Source organism: Lepidochelys kempii, chromosome 11 (genome assembly GCF_965140285.1).
Source record: "Lepidochelys kempii isolate rLepKem1 chromosome 11, rLepKem1.hap1, whole genome shotgun sequence".
NCBI classification, from domain to species: Eukaryota; Metazoa; Chordata; order Testudines; family Cheloniidae; genus Lepidochelys; species Lepidochelys kempii.
The window spans coordinates 40,015,464-40,038,257 of NC_136390.1; the positions used below are offsets into that span (position 1 = coordinate 40,015,464).

Sequence of the window (22,794 nt, forward strand, 5' to 3'; positions counted from 1 at the left end):
GTCAGGGTCTCCCTATCCTGGCCACCACCCACCCCAGGGTGGTGACCCAACTCACCAGTATTGACTCTGACAGCAAGGGCTGCAGTACTGACTCTGGCCAGTAGGCTGCATTGCCCTGACAGCAAGGACTGTAGTATTAGCTCTAGCCATTAGGCCGCACCACCCTGCTAGCAAGAGCCGTATTAAGGACTAAGGCCACTAAGCCGCGCAGCCCAGAGACACGGGGCAACCTTTCAGACTCGATCGCGGGGCTGTGATGCACTTCTCCGCCACCCCCACGGGGTGATGGGGTGTATCAGCCCCCGCGACAGCAGGTTAGGCAAATATCTGTCAAAGATGGTCTAGATAATACTTAGTCCTGCCATGAGTGCACGGGACTGGACTAAATGACCTCTCGAGGGCCCTTCCTGTTCTACGATTCGATGATTCTATGAATAGTTTCAGACTACTTGAAACTGAATTTTTCAGCAAATAAGCTATTTGATTAAAATACGTCACCCAGCTCTATGCAGAAACAGGGTTCAGACCTCAGTGGACCAGTGGCCAACCTCCCTTTAAAACTCAAATCTTTAAGTACTGCGAAGTCTAGCACTTTTTAAAAACAAAAACAAAACATACTCAAAAGCATTTCAAAGTGGTGAAGGAGTATGTTGGCTATTTTTCCACTAGCAATTCACAGAGGCAAAGCAGATACAAAGTGAATGTACGAGCAGCTTGTGGAAAAGGTGTTCTTGCCCCAAAAGAAAGGATGGATAAGATAGACCTGTGTTCCTAACTTGAATTTCAATGTAACTTACCACTCCAAGTTAAAGACATCAACATTAGTTATGTACCGGTATGTTCTAGCTTGTGGTTTCTGTATGAGAAAAACTGCTTATTGTAACTTACATTCCCAAAAAGTCTGCACTTCTTTCCTGAATGATCTTTACTTTCTAAATGTATATAGCTTTCAAAATATGCTGTTCTAGGAAATAATTTCAACTATGAAAAAGACCCTAATTATCTTCTTTGGGGGGGGGGGGCAAACAGATGTTTAGTACAGGTAGAAATATCTGATCAGTCATGCAGTCTACATGAAGCTTCTGGAGAAGGGTAAAATAAGCGGGGCCCTTTTTTGTTTGAAACAGTATCCATATTTGGGGGAAAAATAATCACAAAAGAAAAGCATACTCCATAGAGTGCATTAAAGCACAGGGGCACTCGTTGACACAAAATGTAAGAACAGGTCTGAGTTGTCATTATTAAATCCATATCTATCTTGAACAAACAGAATTGAACTGATGTGCAATTTAACCAGTTTGCATCCAATCAGTGACTTAAACCAGTTGTAATGTGTATCTGTATACAAAGAGAAACCTGTTGCTTGATTTTCAGAGCTACTGAGCCCATCTAACTCCTGATGAAGTCAACTGGAAATTTGAGCACTTAACACTTCTGGAAGTCAGGCAGTATATAGTTCTATATTCATCTTTCTTGCACTGAAAGCATGGAATAAAATTCTCTGGGGCATTTTTTTTGAAGAAACATTACATTTTAAGCTTTTAGTAGCTACATTTTGAAACTGGTTCAAGTGATTTTTTTTTAGTTTATTAATAATTCTGGCCATTTAGAAATTGGCGGTTCTCATTTTTTCAGCAGTTTGCTAGAGCTGGAGTAGGCAACAGAAACTGGAGAAAGCTTCCAACATTAGGAAAAGCAGTCATTTTTGCAGAGCAAGCTACAACCCAAACCAATTCCTTGATGCTGGAAACTCTTAACTGATCTCTAGCCCGCACTCCTCACGTAACCCACATTTCTGCTGCCAGTTCCTCATTCCAGTTTTCCAACCAAAAATCTGCAATGAAAGGTTAATTAGACAGGAGCAGGTCAGTGAGGATGAGGGAAGGAATAAGCCTCTAACAGTTCTGTCTCCAGGGAATTATTATGGATGAACACCACATGCAGAATGCCAGCAGACCAACACTGAGAAAAAAATTAAAAAGCAGTCCCTTTAACTGAGTTCTCCTCCCCTTGCCTCCTGGACAGCCACCCACTTTACATTGTTGTCTCCATTTTGACTACTGTAAAAGTTGTCAGACGGCAATAGTCAGCAGAAGTTACTTCATCAAGTGCTTACACAGCCAGCATCTGTCTGTCCAGTAGAGACCAAAAGAATTGCCTTCATCGTCCTTAGCTCTTATTTCTGAATTTGACAGTCCTTCTCCCAAATACTGAGTAAAAGAACTCTCAGGTCTCTTCATGGCCACAAACTTTTTGCATCATTATAGTAAGCTCAGCTAATTGAGTCAAGTGACTCTCACACACACACTTAAGAATAAAGAATAGACTTATTTCCTACATTTGCTTATGAGACATGCATATTTAATGCCAGTTTTCTAGTCACGTTCTTATCTTTTGTTAGGGTGTTAGATGATCACTGTTCTACAACATTCACAGATTTTCAAGAATAATGTAATTTTAGTATTTTTTCCTTTCATAATTTCACTGGCATCCCCTGATGTGGCTTTTCATTCTCCAGACACTCTGAAATAGTAAACTCAACTGCCAGCTTTCAGAGCAGTTTCTGTCCCATTTTCTATCCCAAAACTAATTTTTAGTTCAACAGTCACAAGATAATACAAATCTTTTTCTCCAGCCTCTGTTCTTATACCAAGAAGTAGGGAATAGAGGAGAGACATAATACAAAACTATAAAAAAAAAAAACCCAAATGCACAGAATAAATACCCTATAGCTACCACACTGAGGGAAAGTTGGTTCTAATCCCTCAGAGTGCAAAATAACTGTTACTTCAATTTCCACCAAGTCTGCTGCTCTTTTTCTAGTTTGCATTACTTGGGATCAAAATTTTCTGCATACTTTGATTTCAGGAGCCAAGAATACCTTATTTCAGATTCTGCACACATTTCTACACCTCTGCTACAACATATGGAAAGATAAGCACTAAACCAGGTGGCAGGACCATCATGGAAGTAGGAAGAATAAGGCTAGCTCCAGCACCTTTGAAATAAAAATTCTGATCCAGTACCTGATGTACTTTCACGAACAGCACATAGTAGAGATGCTTTTAAGACTGAATCTGACAATGGTTGCTGGCTCTGAAAAATATTAAGTGTCTTTTGGAAAGATTCATAATTCATTGAAATTCTGAGATATTGTGCCTCATTTAAGTGTTATTTTTCCTCTATGTAAAAAAAGAAGAGTCTACTTCTGTTTTGTTTTGGCAAATGGTTCTGGCTAAAAACTAAAGTCAGTTTTTAGCCAGACACTTCTTTAAGCTGGCTTTTTCTAGAGAAATTCTTCACTGGGCATGCTTTCCTACCCCACACCTCAAATCACTAAATCATGTTCCATACTTCTTTGCAATGGTTTGGCCATCCCGATAACAGAGGCCCCAAATAAATCAGTAAGCATAAAAAGGCGAATACAGAGACGATGCGGAAGAGTATAGAAGATCCAACATTATGTGTCTGTCTGCCCTATTCCCAAACTTCAAGGTGCCTCTTTTTGCAGCATGCACAGGAAGCGTTAGCATAGCAAATAATGCTATGAGCAACAGAACCACGACAAGGTCCTTCCTGAGTCTGTTGAATAATGTTTAGCTTGAGTGCAGGAAATAGTTGATTAGAAGAATATAAAGACAGACTCACATAACATCAGTAACATGCTATTTCCACAGAATTGTTACCGCTTGATAACACAGAAGACATAAGGTTGCAGTATGAAGATCAAAATTATTTGTACTTTTATCTTTCTCCACTGCTATTACTGGACTAGAGAGAGACCAACAAATTATATCCTGGGAGTAGCAGCACACAAAAACATGTGCAGTGGCCAAAAGGGAAGAATGATCATATTGGGTGTAGGAATCCTGATATTTAAGATATCATTCCAGATTCAGTAATCTCTTCTCTGTTCTTGAGAACAATACTGAGACTGATCTGGTTAGGGATAATGGTATGAAAGCATATATTTCCCTCTCTTTTCCTCATCTTCAGGGTCCCAACTACATTCTGAACTTGCTCTCCAACCTTTCTGCATCTAAGACAATAACAATACAACACCCTGCGAGAGAGAAACACCAAGAAGAAACATCCCTCTTGGAAGTGTTCCTACTTGTGAAGAACTATACTGAACTGAGAAAGCTGTGAAAATTACAAATAATGAAACATTTGCTAAAAATATATTCCTCAATTTTAGCAGATTTTTGGCTACATGGTACTTTTGAATGAGTCTTACAAAGGACCAACAGAAGGGAACACTATGAACTTGTATAAACTAGATGCACACACCCAGAGTATGTTTTCCACAAGCAGTGGCGTCCTATGTTGTTCTTGGAATTTGTGTTGTAGTTTAACAGCTGATGCCATTTTTTCCCCACCCACTCTTTCATCCAGATTGCTTACCTGCAGCAGTTTTTTGGATTATTATGCACTGCCTACAACACAACTAGGTAACCAAAGGGAGAAACTTTCTGATTTGGCACAAGGACTTAAGGTGTATTTTCAGCATCATCAAGGATTACAATAGAATAGCAGAGACTGGCCATGTCTACAGTAGGAAAATACATTAGAACGTGTTAGCTGACAAGTTAACACATTAAAAATATACTTAGCTCCTAGTGTAGCCAAAGACAGTGATGACAGAAAGTTAAGTTCCAGTTAACTCTCACTATCTAGAGGACTTATCTCTAAACATTTAGGGAGTTCAAACATTCTGCACTCTCAAAAAACATCTCCACTGTCTATTTTAATAATAGCATATGAGTGGAGGTGCTGATGGAGGAAGAAGAGGTGCCAAGTGTCTACTCTAACCAAGCACTTCTAGGGAAGTCTTTATTCAAGATAGTTGTCAGTTCTGGCAGCAACTTGGGAAGTACCAAGAACCATGGGGCTGGGGCACTGGGCATGTCCATGACCATTTCATTTTCTGTGTTTTGTACAATGATAAAACTTCCTCCTCTCAGGCCCCTCGTAAAAGAAAGAACAGTCATTTCCATCTGTGCTCCCTGCAATGAGAGTCCTCAAACAGGAACTGCATGCTGAATCACCGAGGGTCACAACAACTTATTCCTGAACTGAGAACATCTTCACTTTATTTGGAGTCTTCAGGAACACTTGGATAAAGGTAAGTTACTTCAGAAGTACTGCTACTATGACTGTACTTTACTGAGACAGGGGACAGATTAGAAAAGGCCATCACAGCAGAAAATGAAAATGAGTACACACATTATGAGTCTATGGGACATGACTGCCTCTCAGGGAACTAAAAAGTGCATAAAATATCCTTAGTTTTGTTTTATAGCATTTCATAACATACTGAAGCAGTAGTGTTGCATTCCACTCACCACAATCAGGAAGAACTATTTTATCAATTATTTTTATGATGCTTACCAAGAGAGTATCTGAGGATCCAACAAACAATGAGTTTACCGTATAGGGAAGGAACACATCCCCATTTTACAGATGGGAAAGTGATACACAAGAGGAGAGACTAAGGGACTTTCCCCAAGTCATATAGGAAGTCTGTGGCTGACCTAGGAAAAGAACCCAGACCTCCTGAGTCCCAGCCCAATGCACTAGCCACAAAACCATTTCAACTGAGAGGTCAAGACTCAGACCAATTCAGAATAAATTTAGGCTTTTTTGGGGCTGTAACATATGTCACTATCTGTTAACACAGAACTCATCATCTGTCCCAATTTCTGTTTGGATGCTGAAAGATCTTTAAAATCCAGAGCAATGCTGACAGCAAGAATGAACATCTGACCAAAGGGTCACTGGAAACCACTACCAGCCAAACACATTTTCTGTACATTTTCAGGAGACAAGTCAGAAGTTTTGAATGTTCAAGTCAGTATTTACCATGAAAAGGCTCTTCTGTCAGAGTTTAAAATGGCGCAGGCCCCATGTTCATGTCCTGTCTAACAAATACAACAATCGTTCCTTCTCTCAGAAAGGGCAGACAGGGGAAATAAAGTCATCTGGCAAGCAGAAGAGGTAATGTCATAAAACTTTGATATGTCTACATTTCCCCCACTGTGGAGGAAAGACAGAGCCACAGCAGAAAAGACTCATAAAAAATGTATATGAAAATTATTATTGGTATATTTTATTCCAACAATGTATATGAAAATTATTTATAGTTCAGGAGAGATACTAGATCAATTATTATTTTAGAGCAGAAGCAAAAATACACCATCATTTTCAGTATTTGACTAACTTTAAAACTCAGGTGTACACATCAAAACTCTCAAACGCACACTACAGAAAAAAAGTCTTATTACACCATCTCTAATTGCAACTGTAAGGCTAATGGATTACTTTACTTTTAAAACTACCACCATTTTAAACTGAAGTTCATGTGGCTCAATCAACTTTCAATTATTTTCATTTATAACCATTTGTATGACATATGTAGTACATAACATATTAAAAACACCTATGTTAAAAGAACATTAGTTAGGTTGCAAAGTCAACCACTTGAAAGTTAGGTTGCCCACACAACCTTAATTCTGTCCCCTTGTGCATATGTATAAATCATTCTAAAATACTCCATACTCCCCCCGACCCCCCCCCAACAGGGGTCTTTCCTCACTTAGTGTACAGGAAATAAGGCATCAGTTCAATACTTTTAAGCCTCATCATTCAGTGAGAGGCCCCGCCTTACTTACTTGTGCACCCTCCTAACTCTGCACTGAATGTGGAATTATTCATTTACTCAGTCTTTTCTAAGGCATTTATCACTGCAGCATCCAAGCGCTTCAAATATTAAAACATTTATATACAGCTCTCCCCTGTGAGATAAGAGTATTACTCCCATTTTGCAGAGGGGAAAACAGAGATATGCCTAAGGCCACACAGTGAAAAAGCTTAGTTTACAACTTAAAACCTACTGACTCAATCCTGCACTCATTCCTCCAGTCCCCAATGCAGAATTACCACAGGTTCTGAGTATCCACAGCTCCCACTGACCTCTGGTGCAGGCACTCAGCATTTCTGAAAATTCAGTGCTCAGGGCATCCAGAAAAAAAAAGACCACCACAATTAGTGACTACTTGCCAACATTTTAGTTTAAGTGACTTGCTCAGCTTCACCACAGAAAGTCAGTGGCAGAAAAAAGGACAGAACCAAGTTGTGTGTGGCATTCACCTGTCTTAACCATAAGACCATCCTCTCTCTTCCTCCTGGCCCCACCTAATTCTCAAATTCACACATTCCAGTTTCTAGAGTAGGAATCCCAGAGACAATAGCTTCATTCACAACATGGCACCAATTCATTTTCCGAGAACAGTCCATCCTGTGCACTGAATGAAGCACTGTGAAGAACAACAGTATGTGACGAGTTTGGGTTAATTAGAGTCTCCATAATGCGTACACAAAAAGAGCAGAGTTAAGGTTGTATGGGCAACAGAATCTGGAATTTCCTAGTTTTCAAATGTTTGACGTCGCAACCTAAATAGCTTTCTTTTAATGGCATTTCTGTTTGTTTTAAAAGGAGAAAGGTAAAAATGTTATGATGTACAACTGTAACAACTCCTACATCTCACATCATCAGTACTCTTTGAATCCTGAACCTTCAGCTCTATAGCACAGACTTCTACCACTTAATCTACAGAACAAACTACATTAGTTAGTAGCAGGAGAAGGGGTAGATGGACTGCTGAGCCCATGCTATAGTTGAGGGAAGACTGACACAGCTATTAGGTGGAGGTAGAAGGCGCTCCTGTATCATATGTTGTCCCCAGCGGCAGGGATGGGCAACTCATGCCATGTGCTCAGTCTTAAATGTGTGCCTAGCCCCACACACAGCAACTCGACACTCATGGCAGGCCTGGGCCAGGCGACTCAGGCTCACAGGGCTTGAGCTGCAGGGCTGTTTCACTGCTGGGTAGACTTCCAGGCTCAGGCTGGAGCACGGGCTCTAGGACTGTCTCAGGATTGGGTCTTATCCCAGAAATCTACACAGCAGTGCAACAGCCCCACAGCCCAAGCCCCATGAGCCTGAGTCAGATGGCATGGGACAGCCAAGAGTGTTTGTTTGCCATGTAAACATACCCAAAGTGAACCACAGCTGGTCCACTCCTCTGTCGCTCCAGCAGCAACTAGGCTGTAATAGTTACTAGATAGGTGATAGCTTAAATTATAGATTGGCTGATTAGTCAGGCTCTCTTAATTTAATCTTTGTTCACGCCTTTATCTTTGTCTGCCTTTAGAGCAAGACTCATTTTCGAAAGTGTCATTCAACTGCACTGAAAATTTTCCAAACCAAAACATCTGAACGAGTCTGAGATCTTCTGCCTTTCTTCCCCTTCCCCCCAGTGACATCCAAGGAGGAGGTGGCCCACATTCACCTTGGCGTGAATCAGGCACAGACTGAACAGGTGCGAGAAGACTGGCCCATGTCCTAGCATACAAGGCTGAAGCCCTAAGACATGAAGAACAACTTAGGGGCACATGATACAAAGATTTATAAAACATTTTGTCATATACTCCTCTTAAACAAGGCTTGCTCTCTGGATTTATCATTTTAAGTGGCTGTTGAATGGACAAAAAAGTTATTAAAATTACTAAAAACCTGAGAACTAATTAAGGATAATTACATAAAAACTGTCAAGCAGAAGAGGGATAGTTTAACAACCAACATTTGCCAATTGAAAAAGAGACAGAGGACAACTGGGGACACCCTACTCATCTTTCCTATCTACTTTTGGCTAGTAGGCATCTGGCAAATATTCCAGGCCCTGATAATAGAGTACCACATACAGTGGGCAAGTGGAAATTGCTGAACAAGTAACAACAAAAAGGAATGAAGATTAGGGAGACAGGCACATTTACTTACCTCCTTCCCTCATGAAGTGTCGTTTTCATCCTCAGAATACAAAATCAAATTTTGAGAGAATAAAATTAAATGAAAGCATACTGGAGTTTTCCCTTTTGTGAATCATACAATTCTTGCTACATTATTGTTACATCAATTCCAAGAACATTCCAACAAAGCAAGAGTAAAACAGGTATTAGATGCCGCTTCAGAAAAAGGCACGATTTTTATTGACCACAACACTTTATCAAAATTAATATGCATATAAGGCAAAGCCTACTCATTGAAAACCTTCAAAATATGTGGCACATGCTAACAAAAACCACCACAGCATACAGTTTCTTTTGCTACTATTGTTCAAATATAAATCAGTCGAGTCTCTAATGAAACCAATTTAAATCCTTAATAGCTATCGCCATACATATTTTGCTAGTTTAGGTCTAGTGCAGGGGTCGGCAACCTGCGGCTCTGGAGCAGCATGTGTCTCTTTGGCTGCCTCCTTGCAGGCAGCTGTTTTTTGAGGGGATGCAAGGTGCAGGCTCTGGCTGGGAGGCACTTACCAGAGGTGGCTCCCAGCTGGCAGCGCAGAAGGGCTCTGGCCCCACGCCGCTCCCAGGAGCGGCTGGCTGCTGGCACATCTCTGTGTGCCCCTTGGGGGGAGGGAGCAGCAGGTCTCTGTGCGCTGCCTGCGCCCTCAAGCACCGCCCCCGCAGTTCCCATTGGCCAGCTGTGATGACGGTGCTGGGGGTGGGGGCAGAGCACAGAGCCAACTCCCCCACTATCAGTGGTGCACAGAGATGTGCCAGCAGCCAGCCGCTTCCAGGTGCAGCATGGGGCCAGAGCCCTGCTGCGCCGTCAGCCGGGAGCCACCTGGTAAGCACCTCCCGGCCAGAGTCTGCATCTTGCACCCACCCCCACACCTCAACCCTCTGCCCCAGGTCAGAACCACCTCCTGCACCCCGTCCTGCACCCCAATCCCCTGCCCCAGCCCGGAGCCCACTCCTGTTTGTATTCAAATTCAAATGGCAGAAGTCACATTAAAAGTATTGGTGAGTAGTAGCAACTTTAATATGTTTAATTATTATTAGTTGATAAATTCTAACTCTACAAGTAGCTTTGTGTGTGATGCTGCTCTCAAAATATTTTGGTCAAAGAGAAAAACAAAAAAATGACTCCTCTTCTTTGAAAGGTTGCCGACCCCTCATCTCGTGATTCAGTATTTGTTGGAGTTATTCAACATTTTGTAATTTACTGCTTCCGTATAGTAAAGATATTTTTCGAAACGGACTGCAGGCTAAATCATTTGTTTATCAGAATAGAGAATTCTCCTATAATAAATAATAATACGTTTTACTGAAAAAAAAAAGCCTTCCATGCTCTATCTTCAGACAATACCTTCAACAAAACCAATAGATTCAAAATATCAAATATAATTTAATGAAGAGCAACTGTAAATGCCCTGGTCTTAAATGGAAATTTTAAAAATAATTATTTCTATTACTTATAAGATTTCACTGTATTTTAAAGCACTAGAGAACACTAAAGAAGGGAAAATTTGTTCTTTCTTGAACATGTCCTTTCTTGGACCCTTTATATTCCACAATTTTAACAATGAATTTCCTTCTCCCTCCTTGGTAGGTAACTGGCGACACTCCAGACATTCTGTCCTAGAAGAGGCACAGCACCGTTATCTTTCTGATCTGTTCCCAGTACACAAACTTCTATAGTTTTAAAATACTACAATTCTAATTAACCAAAATACTCAATATAGCTATAAAATTAAACTAATACCTGTTTGCAAGAAAACCTTCACCTATTGGCAACAGATCTAAAGAAAACACACCTTAAATCTTTCTCTCCTTAGAAATAACTTCCAAGAGAGAGTCACTTTGAGATATGAAGAATACAAGAAATTCTTTGGCAAGAACTAATTTACCCGTCTCTGTCCTTTTCGTGTCCAACAACTTAACTGAGGGATGTTCACAGCAGTAAAAGTCATCCTGGGAAAGAAAAGATTAGTTGAACAACTATGTGCAATAAACGGTATCAATAGAGAAGTCAGAGATTACTAAAAGCATCACACATTCAGAAGGACTCCCCTGCCAAATATTGTGTCTTCAGAGGACATGATATCTACACTGCAGCATCTTGAGAATGTGCAGAGAGATGACTATGAAAGATGACAATGTGGTCCTGACACCTTTCTACCTCACATAGATACTTATATAGTTCTTATCATCACAGAATTTGAGCAGCTCACAATCTCTTGCTGTATTTCTCCTCAACACTTCAGTGAGATGGGGAAGTACTCTTACCCCCATCTTACAGATGGGGAACAGACACACCCAGTTACTTGCCCCAAGTCACAGAGGAAGTCTATGGCAAAGCAGGTTTTCTGATTCCCAAGCTAGCTCTCTAAATAGTCGACAATCCCTCCTGAAATTTTATCTTTCATCTGCAGCTCTCAGTAGAATAATATATGAAGTTTTTGAGTAAAACTGATTCCAAGCTGAGTGCTTTGATCCACCTTACCACAGAAGCCTTGGTGTCTTTTTTGGTTCTGACTACTGGCTGGTGCAGTGCAGACAACTTTCTGTAGACTTCAGACTTATCTGGGTAGACTTTAGTTGCTCTTCACATAACAAAGGCACACCCTTCCATATCTTTCTTGGATCACAAATCTACGATCAGTTTCTCACTCTGCAGCAAGTTGATGAGTAAGTTGTCCAGAAACAGGCAGGCATGGATTCTGTGTTCACACAGGGCTTCAAGCAAGGCCTAGATAAAATCCCGACACGAGGTCAATAGACCAGAAGAAAGGACCCTGTACTGGAAGCACGTTCAGTGGTAGCAGAAGTGCAAGTAACTTGTGAGGACACACCCTCAATGGAAATGTGGAGATACACTTATTACAAGTCTATCAATGAAAGGAAATCATAAGAGTTTAAAGTTGCTATTACACATTTTAAGATCTCCATCATGAACTTATTTATTTTTAGGAGAATCTGTTGAACATTTTGGGATCCAAGATGGCTTATATGTTCCCCATTCATTTTGGCAGCCGAAGAGAATATCATGAATGATCTGTACACTTGCAATCAATGGGGCCAGTTCTTTAGCCCCAATCAGTAAATGTTAGATGGCTTGTATGACCTCATTTGTGCTTTTATGGATTTTTTTGATTTTTCAAAATATTACACATTTCCTTTGGGGGTACCTAATCATTTAATCAATTATCTATTTTAAGCTGTCACTAGACCACATCTGAGGTAATTGGGTCTCCCCACCCCCCAGCCAAAAAAACCCCAAACAAACCATAAGCAAATCTCTAGTCTCCCAACTAGGCAATTTGTTCATTATCCATCAGATCGAATGCATTTTGCAAAAAGGTAAAGAACCTCCAGTATAATGGCTTTAAAATATATTTTTACATACGATGTATGAAGAAATATTTGCAAAGTACGTTAAAAAGCAGAACTACTTCAAAAGAGTTATTATACCCTCATAGAAAGTCCAGTAGGGACCATCAGTTCTGACCTCCTGCACTTTACAGGCCGAAGAGCCTCGCCCACTCACTCCTGTAATTGACCCATAACTTCTGGCTGAATTACTGAAGTCCTCAAATCATGATTTAAAGACTTCGACCCTTAAAAGATGCAGAGCAGACATGAGATTTGTTGTGTTGTTTAAGAGAATGGCTCTCCTTAAAGTTTTGTATAAGCACAATGGGTAATTACAACAATGTAATTTACAAGAAATTTTGTCATGTTAAGTCACCAATGCCAAATAAGCCATCTTACAAGATAATATTCACTTGCCTGCCAAAAAGAGTAAACCCCTTTTTCACTATAATTTTCAATTATGTTTAGTTTTTTAATTAATCTTAAAATAAAGTTAAAAAGAGAACTCTGGGATACTTTATTTTGTTTTTAATGTGTTACCTGATTTGTAATGAGCTGCTGATTCATTATTGGATGCATCCTCTCCCATTACCTGTATTTAGAATAACTTGGATAGACAGGATTTGGCTTCTGGTCATCCAGGGCAGAGACCCAAATCATTAACAAGACAGTAGAGTATATTTGGGGTCTCAAGTGACCAGATGGAGGAAACAAGGCACAAAAGAACCAGGAATTGCCTGAAGGCCAGTTGCATGTAAGCAGCAGGCTTGAGACAGCAGCAGGAAGGCAGGGTAGCAATGCCTGATAAATAGTCACAGACAGAGCCTAGAATAGCTAGGACTAGGAGGATCAGAGGGTCTCTGGGAGTCTTGGGTGCCACAAGTACTCCTTTTTTTGGGGGGCATGAAAAGAGCATGGCCGAGTACAAGGCTGAGAAAGGGACAGCAACCCAGCAAGGAGGCTTGGTAGCTTAATAGATAGGGGGTTGGAACAGACTCAGTGGAACTGCTGAGAAATAGAAAATCTAGTGCAGAGGAGAGGGGGTTGGGGGAATCGAGTAGCAGGCAGGGAGTTAAGCCAGCCTCAGCCAAAGGAGTGTAGGGAACAGGGTGTGTCACATAGTCTTGTCCTGCCCAGAAGCAGAAGCCATTCAGCAGTGGACACAGACCAACAATTGAGTGGATGGCAGAGTGACAACAGAGGAGCCCCTGATGTAACCATCGGAGCACCAGAAGCACACCACCACCAAAGCTGAAACCAAGGGTCTACTACTGTTTCTTTCTCTCCGAATCATGTGGGCTACAAGCAGCAGCTTGGGCATTTAAGGCAAAGAACTTTTGGTATTCTTCTTTTGGGTTGCCTTTACATATGTAGTCTGGAAGTTCTTTACTTTCTTTTTGTAATTAACCTTTAAGATTTATACCTAGGGTATGAGCATCCTCTCTCCAGCCAGTCGTACTGAACAATTCTCCTGTACCTACTAGAAGCATGTGAATGTTTACTGGGAAGCCACCAAAAGTTAAATTTGTTAACCACAGTGCTTGGAGTGTCTATATCATATATGTCTGAGGCCTGATTTATACTTAAAACTTTAAAACGGCAAAGCTATGTTGGTCGGGGGGGGGGCGTGATTTTTCACTGACAGCTTTTGCTGATATAAGACTTAGTGTAGACGCTTCTAAATAAGAAAAATAAGAGATACCAACAAAGGACTTGTTTAGGGGATGGATACAAGCTATTCTAGCAAACTCCTTCTAGTATAGAGAAGGCTCAGAAAATTACCAAGTATCTAAAAGGATTTGGGATAACATAATACTCACAGTGACCTCTTCAATGGGGTTAGTTTCAGTATTACTTTGGGCAGATTATTATGTCAAGCAGCCATCAATGATTATTTATTTGAAAATGCCGGTAAAGTGCATGCTGGACTCTAATACCAAGCAAGACCCACTAGTACATAGTATGATTGGGCTTTGTTGATCTTCAAAAAATAATGTGAAATTTAACTTTAAATTTAACTTTTAACTCTGTGTCTGGTGGCATGCAGAATGCGTAGTATAGTTCTCATGATTTTTCATTCTGAAAGATATTTGCACATTATATTACCTTTAAAATAAGCGGTCATCTGTAATTAAGTCAGTAGAAGAAAGAAAAATGTTCCCCTTTGCTGGAAAAAAAACAACAAAACGGATAGTGCAATAGAGTTTAAGGTACTGACATCACAAAGTTCTGTTATGACATTCTTATCCTTGCATTGTGTTTCAGGAAGCAACAAATATTTGCGGTAGCTAGTACCTGAAAGACGACTGAGTAGAGTCATGTCTACACACAAGATTGTTCCAATTTAACTGTACAGGTATAAAGCATTACAACCCCTTAGCGTGGGTGCAGTTATACCGGTATAAAAGAGCATTTATAACCTCTAGACACAGCTGTAATGTTCTATCAATTTAACTATTTTGGTAAAACAAAAAAATCAACCCCCTACCTGAAACTGTTAAACCAGTATAAAAACTGTGTGTACACAAGGCCTAAGCTTTCAGTTAGTGATACGCTTAAAATTAACACTGAGCAGCAGATAAGACAACTTAGAAGCAAATTTATTTGAAGTGTATATTACCACTCTTAAGTGAATCCACTTAATGCCTGCACTTTGTGCACAGAATATTAACACCATTTTTCAAAGTCATCTAGTATGTTCATCATAAATATAAAGGGAAGGGTAAACACCTTTAAATCCCTCCTGGCCAGAGGAAAAAACCGTTTCACCTGTAAAGGGTTAAGAAGCTAAAGATAACCTTGCTGGCACCTGACCAAAATGACCAATGAGGAGTCAAGATACTTTCAAAGCTGAAGGTGGCGGGGGAAACAAAGGGTTCTCTCTGTCTGTGTGTTGCTTTTGCCGGGACCAGAGCAGAAATGCAGGTCAGAACTCTGCAAAGGGCTAATAAGCAATCTAGTTAGATATGCGTTAGATTCTGTTTTGTTTAAATGGCTGATAAAATAAGTTGGGCTGAATGGAATGTATATTCCTGTTTTTGTGTCTTTTTGTAACTTAAGGTTTTGCCTAGAAGGATTCTCTATGTTTTGAATCTGATTACCCTGTAAGGTATTTACCATCCTGATTTTACAGAGGTGATTCTTTTACTTTTTTCTTCAATTAAAAGTCTTCTTTTAAGAACCTCATTGCTTTTTCATTGTTTTTAAGATCCAACGGTTTGGGTCTGTGTTCACCTATGCAAATTGGTGAGGATTTTTATCAAGTCTTCCCCAGGAAAGGGGGTGTAGGGTTTGGGAGGATTTTGGGGGGAAAGGCGTTTCCAAGCAGGCTCTTTCCCTGTTATATACTTGTTAGACTCTTGGTGGTGGCAGCAATAAAGTCCAGGGGCAAAAGGTAAAATAGTTTGTACCTTGGGGAAGTTTTAACCTAAGCTGGTAAAAATCAGCTTAGGGGGTTTTTCATGCAGGTCCCCACATCTGTACCCTAGAGTTCAGAGTGGGGAAGGAACCTTGACAGTTCCTCTTAACTTGTTTATTTATAGTACTGAGCACTTAACAATAGGTGGTGAAAGTTTAGCTCAGATAGATGCACATCACTTTTAATGATGCACAAGGTGCTGTACTAATAAAATTATCTCGTAACATAATGCCTTACATTCTATAGAATATAGGCCAAGAATGTCAATTCAACTACATTTAAATATTATGTGCTAGATTTTAGTTACTGTATAAGAAAAACCATATCAAAGTTATAGAGTGCAGTGTTCTGTACTGCCAAGTTTTTATGCTCTACATGCAAAGAAGGAAAAATAGTAGCCTAGAATCAACATGAGGCAGAGTTAACATAACTTGGCTACCTTCACTATGAATTTCCATACTTCCAAAGGTTTTGTTTTTTTGTAAATTTAATCTTAATTCTGAATTTGCTGGGTTTTTCTGAAGTTTGTGTGTGTACTGGTCAAATTAACATTCTTGAAAGGTAACATTTACTCAAACCAATGATGTGGACTACCTGCAGCCTTACCTTCATCTTAATGAAATTTCCCATGGGTGATTGGTTGTTTTTTAATTTTTGTACAAATTATATTAAGGGACACTGGATAAGAGCCCTAATCCTGGAAATCCTAGAAGATCCACAAAAGTCCAGAGAGAAACTGTGGAGGAAAGGGGAAGACATCTCCTTGGCTGCTGGCCACACAATATTGAATACTTACAAAAGTCTCCATCTATATCCTGAGGGGGATCTATTTGGCAAAAACCTAAGGTCAACAGAAAGAGAGCCCGACACTTGCAAATCTATGTAAGTACCCAAGATACTTACTCAAGATAGGGGCTCATTTCCTACAGAAAGGACATAAGAATGTAGCTCCCCTCGTTTTGACTTCCTAAAGTTTGAAGTGTTAGTACTTTCCTCCAAAGGTGTACAGAAAAGGGGAAAGTGTAGCTGGCTACAAGTTGGAAGCCAGCAGAAGCAGAGGATTTGGTCAGGTAAGAACTCCTGTAATGCACCTGCTGTATCCCACCCCCATAAAGGGCAAAGATACAAATGATTTTAGTGACCTTTCCCATTCCTCATTTTGTACACATCACAAATCCACATGATATGGCATGACTGTCAGCTTGTTAATGGGAAACCTAAAACAAGAAGATGAGCACACTGGTAAAAATATGTAGGGAAGCATAAGCCAGTACTAACATTAAACCTTTTCTTTCATGAGTGTTACATTCATTCACATTTTAAAACAAAGTAAAAGCAAAGTATCACCGTGAAATCTGAATTACCTCCCAGATTTGTTGCATTGCCTTATGTCAACTGATTTCTTCAAAGTCAAAGTAAAATAAAACAATTCAAAACTCAAAACGCATCTCCCACTAGATGTCAAAAAACAACAAGAGACAGTGGACTTGCTAAGAATTTACCCGTAACTAATTTGCAGTTGTTGAGTTTTAAACTTCACACAAGTAATAATGGAGAAAAAAATCCCTGAAAGTTGCCCAAGTATACATGTATTTAAAATTTAATTTAGACAAGGAACCACTATGAACAGGCTGCCTTTATGTTCATACCTTTATGTTCAACACTCTGTATTAGTGGTTCTCAAACTTTTCTAGGGGTGACCCCCTTCACATAGCAAGCCTCTGAGTCAGACCCCCCCCCAAAATTAAAACACTTTTTTATATATTTAACACCATTATAAATGCTGGAGGCAAAGTGGGATTTGGGGTGGAGGCTGACAGCTTGCGACCCCCTAGGTAATAACCTCACGAACCCCAGCTGAGAACCCCTGCTCTATATGTACCATGCACAAGGCAAACCTGCATTTGGGAACACTGCCAAGATTGGGTACTCTTCAGGGAAGGGACTGAGTTTTCATGTTTGTACGGACAGCACCTAGCATAGCATGGGTGCTATAGGAATACGAATAATAATAAGTATTAATATTTGTCAAGAAACTTCTTGGGGAAAAAATTGCCAAAGTCTGTCAGTATTTTTATAGGAACTCCTCAAATGTCTTTAAGTATTTGCAAAGTTGTATCAATTTAATACATACAAAACTTACATTTCTGCCTAACTAATAAATCATGTGCATTAAATTTTGGTCCAATTCTACTACATTATACTGGCGATTTTCAGATATACAACACTTGTATACCACTGTAATTTAGAGCAGAATCTGGCCTTTTGTTTTTTACTGAAGTTTTCATTACCAACAGCAATATCTGGTAAGTACTTAAGTAACAGATGTTGTGTGATACACAAAAAAACAGCAAACATAAGGTATTCAACTATATTCCATCACCCTCAGCCGCTGCATACCTTGTAGACTATAACTTGCACAACCAAGTGTCTCCTTCCTACATACCTAGTAAATGGCACAAAATAGGGTGTTCCAACCAAAAAAAAATAAAAACTTTAAAAGAATGCTAGTCATAGCTACAGCATTAAAAAAATAATCAACATTTCCAAATTTAAGGTTATAGCGCTACCTTAAATCTGTACTGGTTTTACGTATTATTATTTACGTATTAAGCTTTAGTTACATAATCACATACTATATCTCAAATAATGCAAAATAATAGTTTTATATTCTTGAAGGTGCATCTTGTAGGACTCCCATATATATTGTATCAAGCATCTCACATACAAGTTACTGTAATACACAGCAGTATACAGTACTGTAAGACAGTACACATGCGTATCAGAAGTGGTAGAAAAGTTGTGATATGTGGTATTATTGAGAAATAGCACATACCGATTAAAAACTATAATGCATATATACAAGAGATAGAGTTAAGGTTTGATATATGTAAATAACATGCATCTACAAGTACTGATTACACATATATGCAAATAGGAAAGGGCGATGACAGGATTTTAGAGGATCAGCTCCTTAGATGTAAGCATGTCTTTTAAGATAATTTCTTGGGACATAATTACATTAAAAAAACGTCATGATGGAGTCTGTACAAGAGCTTCAGAGAACATTTTTGGAACTTCTGAACTCTGAATGTCAGTTTTATTATTATTTTGTTGTTAATGAATTAGACACTTTAGGAGCCAGTGCATGTGATTTGGGGAGGCTCAACTTTCAAAATGAATCATATAGACTGGTTGGATAAATCAAAGCATGAATGACGTACCCAATAAAGTTCCCATGCTGCCTTCAAATGCATAGGCACAACTCTCACTTGGACTGGAGTTACATCAACACATCTGAACTGGACGCAAAGCTCATTTTAATATTGAGTGCGTCATACCTGATAGTATCAGCCAACCTAAATTATTATTTACACAAACATATACAAAATATAAACAGACCCCCTAACCTAGCGTGGACATGCAGGTTCAAGCTCTACTTGAGACAAGCAAGTAGAACTGGACTAGATGACCTCTCGAGGTCCCTTCCAGTTCTACGATTCTGTAAGTAACTTGCATTAACATCACTGGGAACTACAAGCACTAATCAATGGGAGAAAAAACAGCTATGAATCTATTACCTAACAGAACTTTCTAACCATCACTCATTTATAGAGCTTACTGATGTGCATAAATGGAAAATAGTGCAAGTCTATTGTTAAATAGCTAATTTTTATTTTATAGGACGTATTACCTTGATGCGACGCTCTTCTGACATGCAAGTTTCCTTTGCGTTAATGTAAGGTGTAGTGTTAACGCCCAATGGGTAGAGATTTATATTAAAAAAACCAACCCCAAAGACTGTTTATATCTCACATTCTTTTAAACGACAGAAATAATTCAGTAGCTCTACAGTAAGAAAGAGGCAAAAGCAGAGTCTGCTGTTTTCACACAGGGAATAAATGATATTTCTATAGTACATAAATACACTATGCTACGTTGAAGCACAGAGCAGGTTTTGTAGTTGCTCTCTAACCTCTGAACTGCACAACCTAAATTACAGTAGCCAGAAAAAATAGTAATACTGTTAACCAGTTTTAAATGCTAAGAAATATAAATGTAAAATTATGCCTCTGTGTATTGTTTTTGTCAAGGCTGTTCAAGCAGCACTTGTAATGTTGCTCACTCATTAACAAAAAAGAATTACAAACTTAACACTGCAACAGTAATTTAAGATTTATACACCAAGTATCCCAATTATGACAGGTGAATAAATGCATCCAAAAATATATTGCCTAAAAAAATTCACAAAGTAAAATATGTACAATTCTAAGCCCGGTAAATCTAGTCCAAACATTTTTATATATATAAAACACAAACCACTGTCTTCTCTTATTAAAGATTCAGCTTGAGGAGGCAAGAGTACAAAATTCTTGCCACTTTACTCGGCACCTTTAACGTAATGCCATACATCCAACCTTTCCATATATCTTCTGGGGGGTATTCATGCCAATCTCAGATCTAGGAGCATGTGCAAAAGTCACAAGGAATGATGCAAGTCTAACAACTACTGGCATGGAGACTGAGAACACACTCATTCTTAAACATTTTCAAGGGGCTGAACACATTGTCAAGCCTTTAAATTGTTCACTGATAAAACTTGTAGTACTGCACAAGTGTCCTCTAAATGAAGCTATCCAATTTCTCTCTAAGACCTTATTAGCCTATTTTAAGTTTGAAAGTTCTGAGCATGGCTACCAGAGTTCTCTGTACAAGACAACAGAAGCACTCAATATTCTGAGGCCTTCAGTACTGAATCAAACATCCAAGTCAAATTATACAACTGCTTAATATGCATATTTTTTCCTTTCCAAATATACGCATTTGGGTATAAAACTTCTCCAGCAGTAACTGGTATACAGCAAGCAGTCATTTTAGTTAAAAGCACTGAGCATTTCACTAGCTGTATAATTGCTACATCTTGTGGCAATGTATTTCAAGTGCAAGGAAGAAAAATGGACAATAACAAACAGAATAAAAAGAGACTTGTTTGCACGTAACCTTCATACAGATATTCCCTGAAAACACCCACAACACCCTGCTCTCACTGTCGGTATAACACAAGAGGGGAGGAGCAGGGGAGGGAGTAGAAAAATATCATCTAAGATGTGATGGAGGAGAGGAGAAAGTTGCAGTCATTCTGTGGTGGTTTTAAGGTCTCGTGTCACTTTTGTCTTCCAAATTAGCTGCTCAGAAAAGTGTCTCCCCGATGGGAACAAATTCCTTGATCTCGGTCTCTTTTTCTACTCCACCTCCATGATGCCAAAAGGACCCGACCCTTTCCATTAAGCAACAACAGCCACATTCACCCAGTACATCTAACAAATCACTTTTACTTTGTAATATGAGGTGGAGAATAAAATGTGGAAAGGAAAGGAACAGAGGATGCAAGTCTCTGCCATAAAAATCACAGCGAAGGGATGAAAAATTAACACTTAGCCCCTTCTATAAGGATTGTCAAAGAAATGAACAAACATTAATCAATCCCCCTCCGTAGCCCTGGAAAAGGTGGGGGGGGGGAGGAGAATATCAAAACGCTTTTACTGCTAACAAACAGGGATGGGAGAGAGATTGCTGGATTTAGGGACCAGGGGGTGTCTCCCGATTGTCCCTCAGGAGAAGGGAGGGTCCCGCACGGCAGGATCTGAGGGTCCCCCCTGTACTGAAGAGGAAATACCCCTGCAAGGAGGACAAGTCTCTCGCCGGCCCTCACCCCCATTCACGGCGCACCCGGCCCTACGAGCCTGGGACTGGCCTCCGGCGGCGGCGGCTGGGCCCCTCCCCGAGGGCCGAGCCCCCCTCGCAGCGCCATGGGCACTGAGCGCGCTATTTACCTTCCTTGGGCGGCTTGCCGGGCGGCGCGCTGTGCAGCAGGGAGGCCGCCGCCGAGGAGCAGCCCTGCAGGCTCGGTGGGGACGTGGAGAGCCGGGACCAAGATGGCGGCCCCTCCAAACTTCCACTGCTACTTTGGACACTCATCAAGCTACTTTCCTGGAGCCCGGCAGCCGCCGGGGGCGGCGGGGGAGGCGGCGCGGCGGGGGGACACCCAGCGCCGCGCTCATGGCCGGGGGGCCGGCCCGACACCGGGGAGAGGAGGCCGCCGCGGGGAGAGGGCTCCGGAGAGAGGCGGGGCGCGAAGGAGACAGGGCTCAGGGCCGGCGCAACCTGCCCGCACCTCTGCACTGCGTCGCCGCGGCCGCCGCCGAGCAGCCGCCTGTGTCTGAGGCTCAGGCTAACCTCCGCCACCAGGAGGGAGGGAGCAGGCGGGCGGGGAGGGGTCATGCGCAAACACCACCAGCAGCGAGCGCCGCGCACCTCTGGCGCGCCGGGCAGGGTAGGGAACCCGCACGTACACCTGCCCCTGCCGGCCGCTTGGCCGGCACTGCCCGGTCTCACCCCGCCGGCAGGGGCACTGACACCCCCCACACACACACACACAATACACTACACTACAGCCCCTCCCACACACACAATACACTACAGCCCCTCACTGCCCTGGCTGCTGCACTGACCTCCCCCCCTCCCCCCCCACACACACTACACCCCTTCACCCCCCTCCACAGGACAGCCCGCGCTGCTGTACTGAACCCACACACACACTGCAGCCCCTCCCCACGCTGCCTGCTGCACTGAACCCCCACATACACACTACAGCTCCTCACACCACCCTGCCTCTTGTACTGACCCCCTCACACAACCCTGCCTGCTGTACTGACCCCCACACACCTCACACAACCCTGCCTGCTGTACTGACCCCCCCCCCATGTACAGAATCCCCCATCTCAGAGCCCTGCCTGCTGCACTGGTGCCCCACACACGCACACTACAACTCTTCACACCCCCCTGCCTGCTGCACTGACCCATGCACACTCTAACCCCTCACCCCCCCTGCCTGCTGCACTGACCCCCAACATGCACTACAGACCACCCCACCCTGCCTCCTGTACTTACCCTCACACACACACACAACCTCCCATAGCTCACACTGACCCCCCCCACACACACACAGCCACCCACACCTCACACAGGCATGCCTGCTACATTGACCACCCCCATGTACCTAATAGCCCTGCCTGCGGCAGCCCTCCTCAATTTACACAGCCCTGTTTGCTGCACTGACACCCCCCCACACCCTACCATCCTTGCCCCACACAGCC

At 41.4% G+C, this 22,794-nt stretch overlaps 1 protein-coding gene across 4 annotated transcripts in view; it reads right to left on the bottom strand.

Annotated features, from left to right (window-relative positions):
• The window catches only part of TLK1 (tousled like kinase 1), a 136,160-nt gene extending 114,278 nt beyond the window's left edge, over positions 1-21,882 (bottom strand). Inside the window, exon 1 of one of the 4 annotated variants that reach the window (XM_073305809.2) lies at positions 21,472-21,882. In XM_073305809.2, the coding sequence (XP_073161910.1) occupies positions 21,472-21,616 (145 nt within the window). In that variant the 5' untranslated portion in view covers positions 21,617-21,882. The remainder of the gene's footprint in view (positions 1-21,471) is intronic. The other 3 variants (XM_073305808.2, XM_073305811.2, XM_073305810.2) reach the window with 3 other exon arrangements.
• Positions 21,883-22,794: the final 912 nt, after the last annotated feature.